Below are 14,554 nucleotides of genomic sequence, written 5' to 3'. Positions count from 1 at the left end.
TGGCGTTTCCGTTGTTTGATGATATGATAGTGAATAGGATTGATGATGTTGAGTATCTATATGAAGCTGGGAAATAGGGAGGAAACTCCTACGATTCTTCCTTAGGCTTCATATGTGAACCTCGATGCCAGACACAAGGAGTAGCGACAGAAGCGCGGAAATGGGCGGCATAACCGCGCGGCAAACGTCATCGTGGATGGGCATGTTGGCCAGTCTTCATCGTATCTGTGATAAAAGGCAACTGGGGTATAGCGGCATGCTTTGCGTCTACTTGCCTTCCGAGTTCCAAGTCTATTTCTGGACCAGGCTTTGGGCTTCCGATTTGCAGCGAAATCGCTGTGCCGCCTCCATGCTCAAAGTCAACGCGCCAAACGTTCTAGATGCTAACACTGTCAAACCCCTATAATGGCTACAACCGCACCAACACGCATGAACACGCACCTTCCAGCAACCAACAGCCCAATGAGCACAATACTAATCTTTGGAATTCAAGGGGACCTAATTCTCAGCGATGTTCCTAGAATTGCCTCTGATTGGCATCCAAAACGAGCTGAGTCCTCCCATGGCGTGTTAACCGCCAGACCAGGGTCATGAAGGCTCCACTCAGCCATCTAAGCCATTCCGAGTTATCTCATAAGCGCCTGTTGGTTTGCCCGTCACCGGTGCGGCCGCGGTGGATTTCCGGTCCCCCAAATGATACCATGTTCTTGGAGACGCATTGAGGCGCAGTCGTCGTTGAAATTGACTTTCTGTGTCCGTGGATACATAAACATGCTTTTGTCTCCATACCGCGGAATTTTCATAAAACCACCGTACACATTGGAGAGAACGCTTAACTTATCTCCCATGCAATACAGCTATCGGCTGCAGGTGGACGTCGTTCACGGGGTAAGAACGGGAACCAGTCAAGCTGGATAACTAACCTGATGCTCAAATCTCAGTCTTAATATATCAAAAAAAGGCAACTTGTCACAGCTGTCGAGATTTTGTAGCCTCAGATCTGAGATCCATGCTGTTCTGGATGTTAGACGGTATCAGCTCTGCCTGCGTCTTTCATTCATCCGCTACTTAGCAAGACTGTCTTGCCGGCATGTATCATTCACCGGGTAGACTTCGGGCAATTAGACATTGTCGCTAGGGAAACTTTCGACATCAACGGCCGCGAACTTTGGAGATTTTGCCAATTGATCACATTGAGTATCTGAGCTTCTGTCCTGCAGCAGGCTGGCCCTGACGAACCCGAATCTTTCGCCCGCTCAGCGCCGTTCGCTTCGCAAATGTATGTACATGGTGGAAAGCAATAGTTACAAACGAACGTCGCAAGTACACCAGAAATTCCCACGATATGGGTCCAGGCGTTGCACTGTGTCAAACAACGTCAGCATAACTTTGGCGATCCAATATCAGAGGAGTGGAAACATACATTAGCAAGGGCCGTCGTAGTACGCGTTGAATCCCACGGGCGCTGTGTTGTATCCGGTATTGCTTACCGTCACGCGGCAGTTTGAATCGGCCTGGAGATAAACACTTGCTGCGCCATTGATCAAGGCGGTCGTTCCCTCATTCTTTTGGAGACACTTCTGCAACACGTTGTTTCCGGTCGACTTCTCTTGAACCCAGAAATGGCAACCCTGTGCCGTTACCGTGGCGGCGAAGACGGCGGTCAGGACGAAGGTGAAGGGCTGCATTGTGACTTTTAACTAGTCCTTTGATTAGTTTACATGACGCTTTTGGAACGAGGAGTGGAGCTGATCACACCTACTGAATGTTGATTGATAATTCGGCAGGAAAGGTTTGCTAACGAGGAGAAGTAAGTTGGGAACTATTGATGAGGGATGTTATTGACAACCCGGGCTGAGGTCTGGCGTTATCCGCTTTTTATTTTCGAAAATTGAAGCTTGGACTTCGCAGCCTAGCGGGCGGTTCATGGGGTTTGACTCGTTGTATAATATCACTGATACAACAGACTCGTTATCTGATACTGGCCTGCATGCCGGCGAAAAGTTTATATGTAATTACCTTAATGCTAGCCCCCACAACAGTTTTTCATGAGATACTTACAGGGATTTTCTAGTTAACTGGAACCACCTTATGGAAATTCACGCCAACGTGTCTCCGGAATGAGATTGGAGTTGATCCTGAAGTGTCTCTCAATAATGTAGAGTTTTGCTATCCGGGCCATGTAAAGCACGGCTGCGCCCTGAGATCTAGTCGGAGATAATAATACGAGCGAAGGCGGCGGCCTGGTCTGGTCAGGTCAAATAGACCTTAGACGCAACGAATAAACTGGAGACCTGCCCATTCCGGGCCGAGTGCGATCGATCTCGAAGCCGAGCGCATGTTCGTCTCAACTGGGGCTTTACGCGAGTCGTTCAAGTTCACGCCAACGCCATTGAGTCAATCACTGAGTTCTTGGCGTCGCTTGTGAATCTCTAGTTCCCTTGGCAATTAAATTGCAATTCCAGGCTATCCGAAAATGCCACCATCACCACATTCGTTCTCACCCACTGCTCACGTACAGCCGGGCCCCGTTCAACAGCATGTGTTTCCCAACCACGGGCATTAGCAGCCTCAATACATCTTTTTACCGGCCTCTGTCTTGATCGTCTTGACGTGCTCGAGTTCCTTCGATGGCAGAACCAAGACATGACTGATCCCAGATGTAGTGAATATTAGTGATAGTTGCATCGGCCCCGTGGCCTAACAGCAATTTGATCGTCTTCGGGGCTCCGTTTTCAGCAGCCAGATGGAGCGCCGTCATGCCATATTTTTCTGCCATGTTAGCTTCCAAGCTCTTTAGATTCGGTGGTCAATCCGTGATTTCTCGCACACGACTGACTTGTGCCGGTGATTAGTTTCACTAGAGAGTTGAAGCAACATTTTCGCGATTTCGGTACGACCACCTTCTACTGCATAATGGAGAGACGTACCTTCATTGCAGCCAGAAACACTGCTGTTCTTATCCGGAAGGCTGAGCAGATAGCTGACCACGCCAGTTTCTCCTGGTGATATCGCCCAGTGAAGTGCTGTCTGTCTGTTATGATCTTGTAGATTCATGTTGAACCCTTGGTCTCTAAAAGCCCTCAAAGTCCCAACGTGACCCTATGCTGCAGCTTGCTGAGTTACTCCGAGGGTGTCTCTGAGAGCGTCCATTGATTGCAGGTCGATAACATCCCCGGAGCTGCAGAGTCGAACCAAACGAGTGCGCGGCGCTTCAGCTACCTGGAAGCATTCGCATACAGGTTTGGGTCCGAATGACGACATGGATCCAGTTTCCGCGTCAGGGCGTTTCTCGGGATCTCTCTTCATCATCTTTCCATAAATTCAAAGATGGGACAGTACCACGGAGGCGGTCTGCTTTCCCTTGTGCGTGAAAGTCGTGCTCGGGGCTGTTCAGGGATAAGGCGCGAATGATCCCATGGGCAAATCCAACTTTTGGGAGCTTCGGAAAACGAACTTGATGTTTTTGGGTATGGTTGCAAATATAGTTACACTCTTCTCGGAATCTCAACTATGGTAGACTAGATAGAGAAGGGGTTGGAAGGCCACAGAACACTTCGTAGCTGCGGAAGAGGCTTCCGCTTCTTATCGATGACCCAAGGGCTTTCTTCTTGATCTGACTTCGTTGATTCGACCTCTTGTACCCCCGATCGTTGAATTCGAGCAAGGTCTGCTCTGTAGAGAGGCAATCCCGGGTACTCGTGTTCGGCCATTCGAGTTGACAAATGCACAACCTGCTTCATGGTGCTCTCGGCTTCGCCCAGTCGCTCTCCCTTCTCCTGTATCAGCGCCCGATTTCTCATTATTTGTACTGTCATAGGGCCTTTCCCCCCATCAACGTGGTCCATTAAGATCTCCAACGCCCCTACAAGAGCCCTCTCAGCCTCTTCGAATTTGCACTGATGACAAAGACTCATACCCAACTCGCTCTTACATCTTACGAGCTCCACGTACAACTCACTGGTTTGAAACCCAATATGATCGTCTTGCAGAGCCTGAAGGCAGACCTCTTCCGCTCGCAAATATTCTCCTTGCTGCCGAAGCAACTGTGCCTGATTTGCCAAACTTCTTAGTAAGACTGGATGACTCGAGCCATAAAGCCTGCGAGTTAGGTCGACGGCCTGGGCACATATCTCGTATGCCATGGTTGATTCGCCATATTCAATCAAGACCCTACCCAGGTCCGACACAATCTTTGCTTGCAAGACATGGCCACTACCAGGAACGTTCTCGCAGCGATGGAACGCTGTCTTGAGCAAGCCTTTCGCTACCTCGAGGTTCCTTTCAGCATGGTATAGAGAGGCATATATCCCCAAGGACTGGATTATCGCAGGATGGTTGTGTGGGTACATCTCCCCCTGCAAGACCATGACTTTGGAGATGATTCGTTTCGCCTCTTCTGTTCGCCCAAGCTCCCCAAGCGAAGAAGCCAAGAGTTGCATGTTTCCTAGAACATGGGGTTGCTTCTCGTCGAGCTTGTATTTGGCTTCGCTGAGAGATGTCTCCAAGTGCTCTACGGCAATGTTGTGCTGCCCGAAACTACCGTAGAAGCATGCGACATTCCCTCTTAGCAAGGCCTTGGACGAATTGTTTTGGGGTGTATCTTCGATTTTGCTTCCCAGCACTGAGCCAGCGTGGGGTATCATTTTGCCACACAGTTCGAAGTTGACCGGGGCATCGGTGGGAAATACCATAGAAAGTGCCTGGAGGGCCTTCCCGGCAAAATGTGCTGACATCTCTTTCTCGCGTTTGGTAGCCAGATGTATGAGCCGATGCATGTCGATGCTCTGATCTTTGCTTTCAGAGACAAAACAGAACGCCTTGAGAACTCCAAGTGCTTTCTCGAGGTCAACTGAAGATGTTTTACGTTTGCCTTCATTTCGGACACGAGGGCATGAGTCGCGGTCAACCTTCTTTCTGACAATGCTGGATTGCGTGACCTCCCTGTGTTCGTTCTCACTTTCCAACACCCCCCTCATTGCAACACATTTGTGGTTATCAAGGAGCATTCTTGCGTCCTCCGCAGGCAGGCTTTGTATGTACGCCGTTAGAAGCTGTCGTGGAATAGCCTGCCGGTCGAATGACGTGATGAATGACAGCAACTGATCTGCTAACGGATCGCGTCTTTGGATCTCATTAAAGGATACCGCCCACGTTGCCATGATTGCGTGCGGAATCCCAGACTCTCTTCCCACGGCTTCGAAGTCTTGACTCAGCAATCCGATCAAAGCATCGTCGCTCTCCGCCAGTATTTCAAGGTAGCGAGCTATGCTTATGCTGTTTTCCTGGATGAAAGCGGCAGCCTGGGCTAGTGCCAGGGGCAGGTTCTCTAGGCGGTTGGAAAGTGCCAGGATATCCGCATCGATGAGCTGGGAACTGCTGTCTCCAGTAAATTTTCGAATCATTTCTGCAGACTCATCGCTGCTCATGGCCTCTATTTCCAAAGGCGGGTGGCCTTTTGATAGCCTAACCCCAGTCTGCTTGTCTCTGGTCGTGATGAGGACGGAGCCATGGTCGCAGTCTGGGATTAACCGCGCCAAGCCTCCATTTGATCCTGACCCAGACTGGGACAAGGACGGCGGAGGACAGAATAATTCCAGGTTGTCCGCATTATCGATCACCATGAACCAGGACCCATGGTCACTTCGTTCGAGCCAGTCCTTGACCAACGTCAAGATATTTACTGATGGGCTTTGGCGATTGGGTATACCGAGTGTCTCTGCAATGTTTGCGAACGCTTGCTTGAAGCGATCCTCGTTGCTGGCGTACACCCACAAAATCGACATATCAGGACGCGATTCCCGCAGCCAATGCACATAAGACAGAGCTATCTGTGTTTTTCTTCGTGGGTTCAGCGCATGATAGTCTCAAAATACCTGCGGGTTAACTCACCCAACCCCTCCAAGACCGTAAATGCAAGCTCTCGGCTCTGCGTCATTTATATCGTACTGAGGTCCATGGCAGAACGTTCGTTTTAGACGTTCGAAAACGTCAGATCGGCCAACAAAGTTCTTGTTCTTCCTATAAGGTACAATAACTACGATTCCCAATTAGTTGAATCATTTTGATATATATGTAATGCTACGTACAATGAGCGACACAACCGTTGCCAGCGTGATCCTGCTGGTCTGTAGTAGTACCAGATTGGCCAGAGCTTGATGCCAGGGGATTCAGCGGCGAACTAGTGATCGGTTTGGATCGATTCATAGACTTAGTGAAGCGTCGAAGCTCACCGCAGACGTCAACGAAGCCAGGGTCATCCGGCCCAGTGAACTTTGCCATCGAGCGGTGATTCCCATGTATCCCCAAACAGCCTTTCCCGGGAATGATGGCGGAATCTTGAGGCACGACCTGTTCGGGGTATGTTAGCCACGGATAGTCCATGACATCTGAATCCTAGAGCTCTAATTACCAGGCCGATGCCAATAAGAGGTAGTTCCTCAAAGAAACAAGTAATCTCAATGTCAACTTGTTGCAGCATCGTGTGGAAGCTGTCCTGGATTTCGGCCAAAACCTCCGAGTCCGGGCGAAGCAAATCAACGATGTTGGGGTTTGTTTGCTTCAGTATTCCTACTGATCGAGAAAAGCGATCTGCCCATACTGCGAGGGCCGATCCGTGGTGAGGAGTTCCAAGAAACAGAATCCCGCGCGTTGACTCAGCCACGCTGCTGAGGTGTGGTTCAGGCCTGTGATGGGAACGGACGAGAGCCTGGCCAGGATGTCACAATCAGCTTTTCAGACATGACGAGCACGAGATAGAGCTCAGGCTACGGCCGGACTCAATAGCGGATGTCGGGGACGGGACTCACTGCTTTACATAGCAAACCTCCCAGACTGTGGCACACGAATATGAGGGGGCGCTCCTGCTTGGCTTAGCTTCTCCCTTCAGATATTAGCGCTTCAATACCGGATACTAACCTCCTTGTCATCCTTCGCCCGGTAGTTGGCGAGCCGTGTGAGAAAGGTCGATGCATGATCTCTTATGCGGCTGACTGAAACCATTTCCTTTGGGCTCGTTGCTCGTGCATCGTATCCGTATGCTAGAATTCGAGCATTAGGCAAATCCGAAGGCAGAAGAATTTTGGGCCACGGCTCGGTCATGTTGTCGGCAGTCCAGCTGTTTTCTCTATGCCCCATCAAGCCATGGATGAAGACGATACTTTGCGGATTGTCAGCGCGTGAACCGCACCCGACTTGGAATAGGCAGAATTACTCCACGGCAGCTCTATCTCCATCTGGGTCGTGGAGAAGTCTTAATCCCGAGGGAGGCGTCGCTTGCTTGGAGACATTGGGCGCAGCTGGCTGTATTGAAGCACCCGTGGGTGCCGGTTCGTTGGCACCCTCTGATCCGGCCGGTGATGCACCCCCAATAGCTTGCGATTCTCGGCCATGGTGTCTTCGGAAAAGCTTCCTCATGTTGGCTACCGCGTCAAGTACAGCTGCTTCGTTTCTGACCCGGTAAGCCTGTTTATGTTGTCGAAATCAGAGAGAGAGGCCCCAGGGCGTGCTCGTAGCCTGATCTGCTCGTCAAAAGAGGGGAAGTACTCATTCGATGCAGTGTATTTGGTTGGCGCTTCGACGAGGCAACCAATCAGTTCCGAAGTTGCCTTGGCTGCAGTCATTCGTTTGCATTAGACCATTCGAAACGCCCGTAAGATACGTTAAGCAAGTAACCTGGGTAAGGCATGGGATGGCACTCGTTGCAATGTAGTACCAGGATAGAATGGCCCGGGATTAAGCATGAGAAATGCCGTACGTAGGGCGACTACATGCACGTAAGTAAATCATTACTCAGCTTGAATGGTATCCCAAGTTCTTTGTATATCATCTTGTCTAATCCAATAGGCATCATCGCTTAGCGATGTGCCAACAATTGTCAATGAAAGCAGGCCATACACCGTACCCATCCAAGTCGAACCATGTACCGAACCTCCGTGTATGAGAAATCGCTCGCTAATCACCAGCCACCGGGGGAATCATGAAAGTGTACCCAATCCGTTGCCGAACCACCATATATCCAGCTTCCAAACTAGAAGGAAAGCATCACGTCATACATATCATCGACCCGGACGCTGAGCCTAGAAGGCCGCCGCCCATCGCTGCATCGTGTTGATGAACATCCTAAAAATGAGCCCGGCGGCTCCGACAACAACAAAGACTTGCGACAGCTCCCACCAGTGCTTCAGGCGGACCTCCGTCTCGATGTACCCCTTCTTGTTGTCCTCGCTTGGTGGGAAGCGGCCGTTGACGAGGTACTCCTCCATCAGGGCGTCTTTCTCGTACCACCTCTCGCGCACCCAGGCGTCGAACTCCTTCTGGTTGTGGAGGGGCATGTCGGCGACGCGGAAGCGGCGCCAGTGGAAGTTGACCGATTTCGGGGGTCGACCCTGGAAGTAGGTGCTCGCAAGGGTGAAGTAGGACTCGCCGTACTTTCCACGACTGGAATGTTGTTAGCTCGTGTCTCAGACGGGACCGGCTGGCGTAAGAACTAACGGGACGCCTTCGTATGCAACAGTGCAGTCATAGACGTAGTCCAGAGTCCCCTGCAACTCCTTCAGGCAAAAGTACATGCCGGTGCTGCGCGGCAGCAGGAGGTGCTCGGGGTCCTTGAGACCCGTCTGCTCCGCCCATGCCGCTGACTTCCTGCGGCCGTTGCCTGACAAATTTGTGCCTTCGGGGAAGAGAAGCAGCCACATCGGATCGCGATGCTTCTTGCCACTGGGTGTAGTGTGTTCCATCTTCAGCTTGCCGAGGCGATGCGCCAGGCGCGGCTGGTCCGTCGACATCTTGCGCGACATGAAGATGAAGCCGTAGAACATCATGCCCCAGCCGACGAGGGGGATGTACTTGAGCGACTCCTTCAAGATGATGTAGATGTGGCCATGCATGCCCGGCTCGTTGGCGTACGCCACCCACCAGAGGTACAGCCAGTCCGTGTAGATCTGGTGGTTCGCGATCAGGATCAAGCGCTCGGGGAAGTCGAACTCAACGCCGCCGCCGGGAGTCTGCCGTATTTGCCCCGCTACCGATGCATCGCCACTGATCCGAATCTTCGTGGGGCCCCAAATGTGCGTCATCGCGGTCGTGGTCAGGGCGAAGGACTGTTTCGTCAGGGCCATATAGGCGTAGTAGAGCTCGCGGTTGACCAGGTACAGGCCGCAGCCCATCAGCTGGGTGATAAAGATACTGGCGCAAGCTTCAGGTTAGCTGTGGATTTCCTTCGTCGCAGAGCAGAGCGGGGTATAGAGCTTCGTACCTTGCGCAGCATGCTGCGAAATAGACGGCGAAGGAGACACCACGGAGAATCTGCATCAGCTTGTTATGCTTGATGCGACCCGCCGGGTGGGAGTCGCTGGGTTTCCTGAACAAGCCAGCATTTGGACCTGGAGCTGAGACGGCATCGTCTGTTTTCTTGTGTACGTCGGTCGCCATGATCGCGGGGTAATGTTGGAGGTTTCGGTCGGGTTGGGAGAGGATCGCAGGTTCGAAAGGCATGCGGAAGAGGAGTTGGATGTTTCTCGTAGGTTTGACGTCAAGCGGCGAAGATCGCAGGTAGATAGGGGTCGGTGGAGAGCTTCGAGGCGGGTTGATGAGGAGTCGTCTTCGTGGTGTCGCGTGCGAAGGGCATGTGAGACGGGCAGCTGGACGGCAAGCTGGGATGCTGCTTGGTGGAGGACACCAACGTCGTCTTCAGGTCGGGAAGAGTACAATAAGGTAAGGTCAGATAGGTAAAGGTAGTTGAGGTACCTGCGGCTAGGCAAAGGCAAACTTAAAGGTACTTGGTAAGGTGAGGAGGAAACAAAAGACGGACGATGGCAGAGACATCCGCATGGAACATGGAACGATAGAGACACTGGTGAGAGTCATGGGTTTGGTCTGGTCATGGTCTGGTCATGGTCATGGCTTCCATGTCTGGAACCGAGGCGGCCGAGCGCAGCGCAGGCAGGTTCAGGCTCCGTCCGCCGGCTTGATTTTGGGCGCCGAATTGGACGGGGAAGGAGTCAAGAACCCCTCCAACCATCCGACCCGACGGCTTGTGGTGCTGCCTTCCACGTTCGCTGGTGGTGACGCTGTACTGCTTGCTGCCTTGGCAGCCTGCGACTGCTGTCTGCAACTGCGACTGCGACTGCGACTGCGACTGCGACTGCGGCGCTGCCGGCTTCCTCGGAGGGAGTCTGGACTCCTGCCCACCCAGCTCTTGCCCGTCTTTGGTGCTGCCTGCAGGCAAGCTGTCATGGCGCTAGCTGCAAGGAGGATAGCGTCATGGTGGGGCACGCGCACGGATCTGGATGAATGCGGCGTGACGTTATGGATCAACAGAACAGCCGAAGTCCGGCCTCACCTGCCCCATTTATTTCCGGTTTTCGAGGTCGGTCGGTGCCTTCCGAGCCAATCCCGCCGCTGCTTTTTGGCATCGGCCAATGGCACGTGCGCATACACCGATATGAGCTACAGGTGAGCTCCAGGTGAAGTCTTCACCGAAGCTGTTCAGAGCACTGATGGAGGAGCTGATCCAGCTGACTGCATCCCAGAGCATGCATGCATGCACGGCACAGACAGATTCCTCCAAACCCGTTTGAAGTTTTTAATCTTTTGGCATTTCAAACTTACTGCATAAAATACACACAGATCTTTCCTCCTCAGACGAGCCCCACCTCAGTACTGAATCACCAGCTTCGTCGCAGAGACCCCTTTCTTGAGCCGCTCAAGCCCACCCTGAATCGACTCCAGCCCCTTTCCCACCACCTCAGGATCTGGCTTCGGCTTCAGTTGACCGTTCTTGAGCGCTCCAGGTACAAATTCTCTCCAGACCGGATCACCGACTTTCTCAGGGTTCTCGGTGATTTGAAACGCCGTCTCTGCGAAAATCATTAGAATATTTGCGATAGTTTCCTTGAGTCACTTACCGAATGACAAGAGCGTATTCTTTCCAAAGTCCCCCTCAACAGGTAGCACCGTCACCACCTTGTGCGGCCCAAGCTTGTCAAGAATAGCGCCGATGGGCTGCAAAGATTGAGGAGAAGAGATCGCATCGTAGACCCCCGCAAGGTCGGTCCCAGACAATACCCTGATGGCATCGTCGATGATAGTTCCAGAGTGGTAGTCAAGAACAGTGTCCGCGCCCAAGTCCTTTACCTTGTCAAAGTTGGCCTTCGAAGCCGTCGTGATGACCCTCAAGCCGGACGCGACCGCAAGCTGCACCGCCGTTCCGCCAACTGATGAGGCTCCACCCCATACCAGCAACGTCTTGCCCGTTGGTGCTGGTGTTAAGCTAGGTAAAGGCAGACCGAGATACTTCTTCTTGTCAAGACCGACGGAAGCGGTTGCGATCGCGAGGGGAAGCACCGATGCCGCCTCGAAGCTCATGTCGTCGGGGATCGGCGCGACGAGGTTCGCGGCGGCTTTGCTGTAGAGCTGAAACGTTCCGAACTCGTGATTTTGGAGGCCAAGACCGGTGCAATACCTTTATTGGGCTGTCAGTCATTTTTGATTGGTGAGATCGTGGCTCGCTGGATCGTAGACGCACCCTATCACCCGCTGGCCCTTTTGCAGATGCGTGACGCCCTCGCCAACCTCTTCGATATATCCAGCCGCATCCGCTCCTAAGATGGTCGGATATTTCTGCACAATCACACCAAGATCTCTGATCTCTTATCAGCCTTCCGTTTCACGTGCTACTGCGTGCAGTCTTACTGTATTTTCCACTCAGCGGGATTCTGCCTTCAAGTCAGTTGCATGGTATTTTACTTACAGGACTGCCCCATGAGTGCAGCATTACAACTCACCAAAGCAGTAACAACATTCCTAATCACAACCTCTCCCGGTTCAGCCGTGGGAAGCGGGGCATCCTTCATTTGGAAGGGATATGACTTTGGCTCAGTGAGCCAGGCAGCTCTGTTAGTCGGCATATTAACTTGCAGCAGCTTGGCTTAACAGCGACGAAAGGGAAAGGGTATTGTGATTTTGCATGGGCAGACTTCGCACTAGATATCCCTACCACTCTAAGATATACTTCAACAATTCGGCGAAGACGGAAAACGGAAAATTCGTCCGAAATTCAGCTCCATGGGTACAAATCATCGACAAACCATCCCTCGAAGCGGGGCCGAAAGGCGTTCGTCGGATAGTGGAGGGATCGTCGGGTACGCGGTGGGCGTTCCGAAAACTATCCTCTGCTAATTGAGTATGAAGACGCCAGATTTGGCATACTTGCATGAATGGCGGCATTCAGGCGAGAATTCCCCTTCTGAACATATTTCGTAGGAGTTTTCAGAGGTCGTATTAGAAGCTTGGGAAGTTTACGGTTCACTGTCTTTCAGGTACACTCAGAGGTTCACTGGATTGAGCTTCCAGGACTGCCTGTCCACAACTAAATTGCCGCCCCAAAAGCTTCCAGCGCAGATTTCACAATCATATTTCATTTCCAATCCAGTCAACTTCATTCCCCCCTGCTTAAATGTCGCGATATCATCTGCTCACGTACCAACATCTCAGCATGACAGGTTCCCCAGACTGCTCGCAGCTGTAAGGGTACCTTTGCGCCCCGCACGACCACTAACACGAAGCCAGCGGACCCCTGCCCGCCGTATATGAACCCCAAATCTCGCCCGAATTTGCATCCAATTGGCCTGCTGGCGAAATGGCATCGCGTCAGATTTCGGCTGCTCCAAGTCATACTCTGAAGATTCTAGGTTCGATCCCTGGGTAGGTCGGGATGCATTTTTGCGTTTCCCATAATATCGCTTTTGATCTTTCCACGATGATTTCGACAATTCTATAGGTGAAGTGACGTTCACGGCGTTACTGAAGGCCATTTATGCCAGCAGCCTGGATAAGCTGTAGTCTGGAAATCATGTTGTCACGACTTCATCTGGCTACTCGAGTGATGATACGGGGCCGTAGACATATCTTTCAGCTTAGTTGAGTTATCTACTTGTGTGTGATATTAGGTACGTCTTCCTCGTCTTCCTCGTCTTCCTCGTCTTCCTCGTCTTCCTCGTCTTCCTCGTCTTCCTTGTTGTTTTTGTCGTCGTCCTCCTCGCACAACTTAATAGGCGGTCTCATCTGTAGCGTGTTTTGTTGGCAGGTTGCGCTGATTGTTGTTGCGGCGTGTCGGTCGAAGGAAATACCATTGCTGGCAGAAGCTGGTTGCACAGGAGAGTGCTTCCATAACCGTTTGTTTGGTCAGCTGGTCGGCTGAAGACTGTGGGGACTGCACTGTGCGCGCTCTGAATCAAATTGTGTAGCCTGGCCCAATCCTTCATCTTGACGAGCGGCTCGAATTTCGAGTGGGCTCTCTCGCATCAGGCTCTGTAGGCTTTTACTATCTACGCAAGTGTCTCTCCCCGCAGGGGTTCGTTGAAATCATGACCATGCTGCCAGCTCACATCGCTTAAATACTTTGAAATATCAGGTTTGGGCCTGGCGCCCTTCTCAACGCTCGTGTCGACAGCCCACTTCGCGATTGCCACCGCTTCTTTTCGCAGGCGGGCCGAAATGCCCCTAGCCAGGAAGTCAACATGTGGGGGCCCGGCCTTTGCAATCTTTGGTAATATTTGCTTGTCGCGGACGGCCGTCCGCACCCTGTTCCGGACTGCACGGAGAAGCTGGCCGACATAGTCGGCGTATGCATCGATTGCGGCGACGTGTTTTCGCTGACACAGCTGTCGCTGCAACTAATTGCGTTCTTCGATTGCTGTTGCATGGGTGGCTACCAGCTGGGTGTTCGTGTACTTCAGTGCCAGGTAGGACTCCAGCCTCGTGTGTTCACATTGGATGAATCGAATGGCCCTCTGCGCGTTATCCCGGGATCCATTCACAAGCTCGCGTTCTCCCCACTCTGCCTGCTCTTTCAGGACAGTGGCAGCAATCCGTGTGCTACTGCTGATTACTCGAGGACTTAAGGGAAGCTTCTCGGCATAGGCGGTGGCGCTTGTAATAATGCCGTCCTCGGTGTTAGAGTCCGTACACTGGGGGATAGGTGTGGCGGCAAGCTGGATGGGATGCGTTCGGGGTGGTGTTGGGAGCACGCTTGGGCGTGGCGGGGATGATGTGATCGTCTCACCTGGACTGTCGTGGCTCCAGAGCATAAGTTCCGTAGTCGACCGTGTTCGCCAGTCACGTTCTACGTTGGCATGACGTTGGATCCTCTCATCGTTAGGTAAAAGTCGTTAGAAAGCTTCACCGCGTACCTAGTGTAAGGCAGCTCGTGCATCGTCCTCCGCGCCCCTCCGAAAGGCCCCGTCGATGGCGCCGTCCGCTGCCCAAAGCATGTTGTGCAAGCCTTTCTAATCTCACTTCTCGAGGAGGGGCTGTAGGTCGGTGTGCGCTCTTTCACACCTTTCACCATATGACCGTATAATAAAATCCAGCTGCTCTCCTCGGAGCGGAGGATCGGGCCGAACTGCCATGCCACGTTGGTCAAGTACTGCATCATGGCTTTGCCGGGGCATGCGCCCTTGTCCTCGCTGGGATCGAGCTCCCACATCATGGACGCGCGGTCTTGACTGTCCACCGACTCCGAGATCTTGCCCCAGTCGCGTAGAAAGGTCAT

General features: G+C 52.4%; 4 protein-coding genes across 4 annotated transcripts; all 4 read right to left on the bottom strand.

Moving 5' to 3' along the window:
- Positions 1-1,424: 1,424 nt before the first annotated feature.
- Positions 1,425-1,688, bottom strand: CGCA056_v008771 (uncharacterized protein; the record flags this gene model as incomplete). Its single annotated transcript, XM_037324018.1, has 1 exon — positions 1,425-1,688. The coding sequence occupies one exon, from the start codon at positions 1,686-1,688 to the stop codon at positions 1,425-1,427; it is 264 nt and encodes an 87-aa protein (XP_037178528.1).
- A 6,390-nt stretch (positions 1,689-8,078) lies between these two features.
- Positions 8,079-9,432, bottom strand: CGCA056_v008770 (putative acyltransferase; the record flags this gene model as incomplete). Its single annotated transcript, XM_037324017.1, has 3 exons — positions 8,079-8,439; positions 8,494-9,186; positions 9,257-9,432. 3 exons carry the CDS (start codon positions 9,430-9,432, stop codon positions 8,079-8,081), a joined length of 1,230 nt encoding a protein of 409 aa, XP_037178529.1.
- Positions 9,433-10,656: 1,224 nt separating this feature from the next.
- orsE (Dehydrogenase orsE) lies at positions 10,657-11,909 on the bottom strand (the record flags this gene model as incomplete). The annotated part of the gene is made up of 5 exons (XM_037324016.1): positions 10,657-10,859; positions 10,908-11,464; positions 11,528-11,644; positions 11,695-11,717; positions 11,787-11,909. The coding sequence occupies 5 exons, from the start codon at positions 11,907-11,909 to the stop codon at positions 10,657-10,659; spliced, it is 1,023 nt and encodes a 340-aa protein (XP_037178698.1).
- Positions 11,910-12,930: 1,021 nt separating this feature from the next.
- Positions 12,931-14,554, bottom strand: CGCA056_v008768 (uncharacterized protein; the record flags this gene model as incomplete). The annotated part of the gene is made up of 4 exons (XM_037324015.1): positions 12,931-13,164; positions 13,389-13,655; positions 13,716-14,125; positions 14,299-14,554. 4 exons carry the CDS (start codon positions 14,552-14,554, stop codon positions 12,931-12,933), a joined length of 1,167 nt encoding a protein of 388 aa, XP_037178697.1.

The sequence above is a fragment of the Colletotrichum aenigma genome, assembly GCF_013390185.1.
Source record: "Colletotrichum aenigma strain Cg56 chromosome Unknown KSG_Cg56_contig05, whole genome shotgun sequence".
Taxonomy (NCBI): domain Eukaryota; kingdom Fungi; phylum Ascomycota; class Sordariomycetes; order Glomerellales; family Glomerellaceae; genus Colletotrichum; species Colletotrichum aenigma.
The sequence above is the reverse complement of the archived record's forward strand: the minus strand, read 5'-3'. Positions and strand labels throughout refer to the sequence as shown.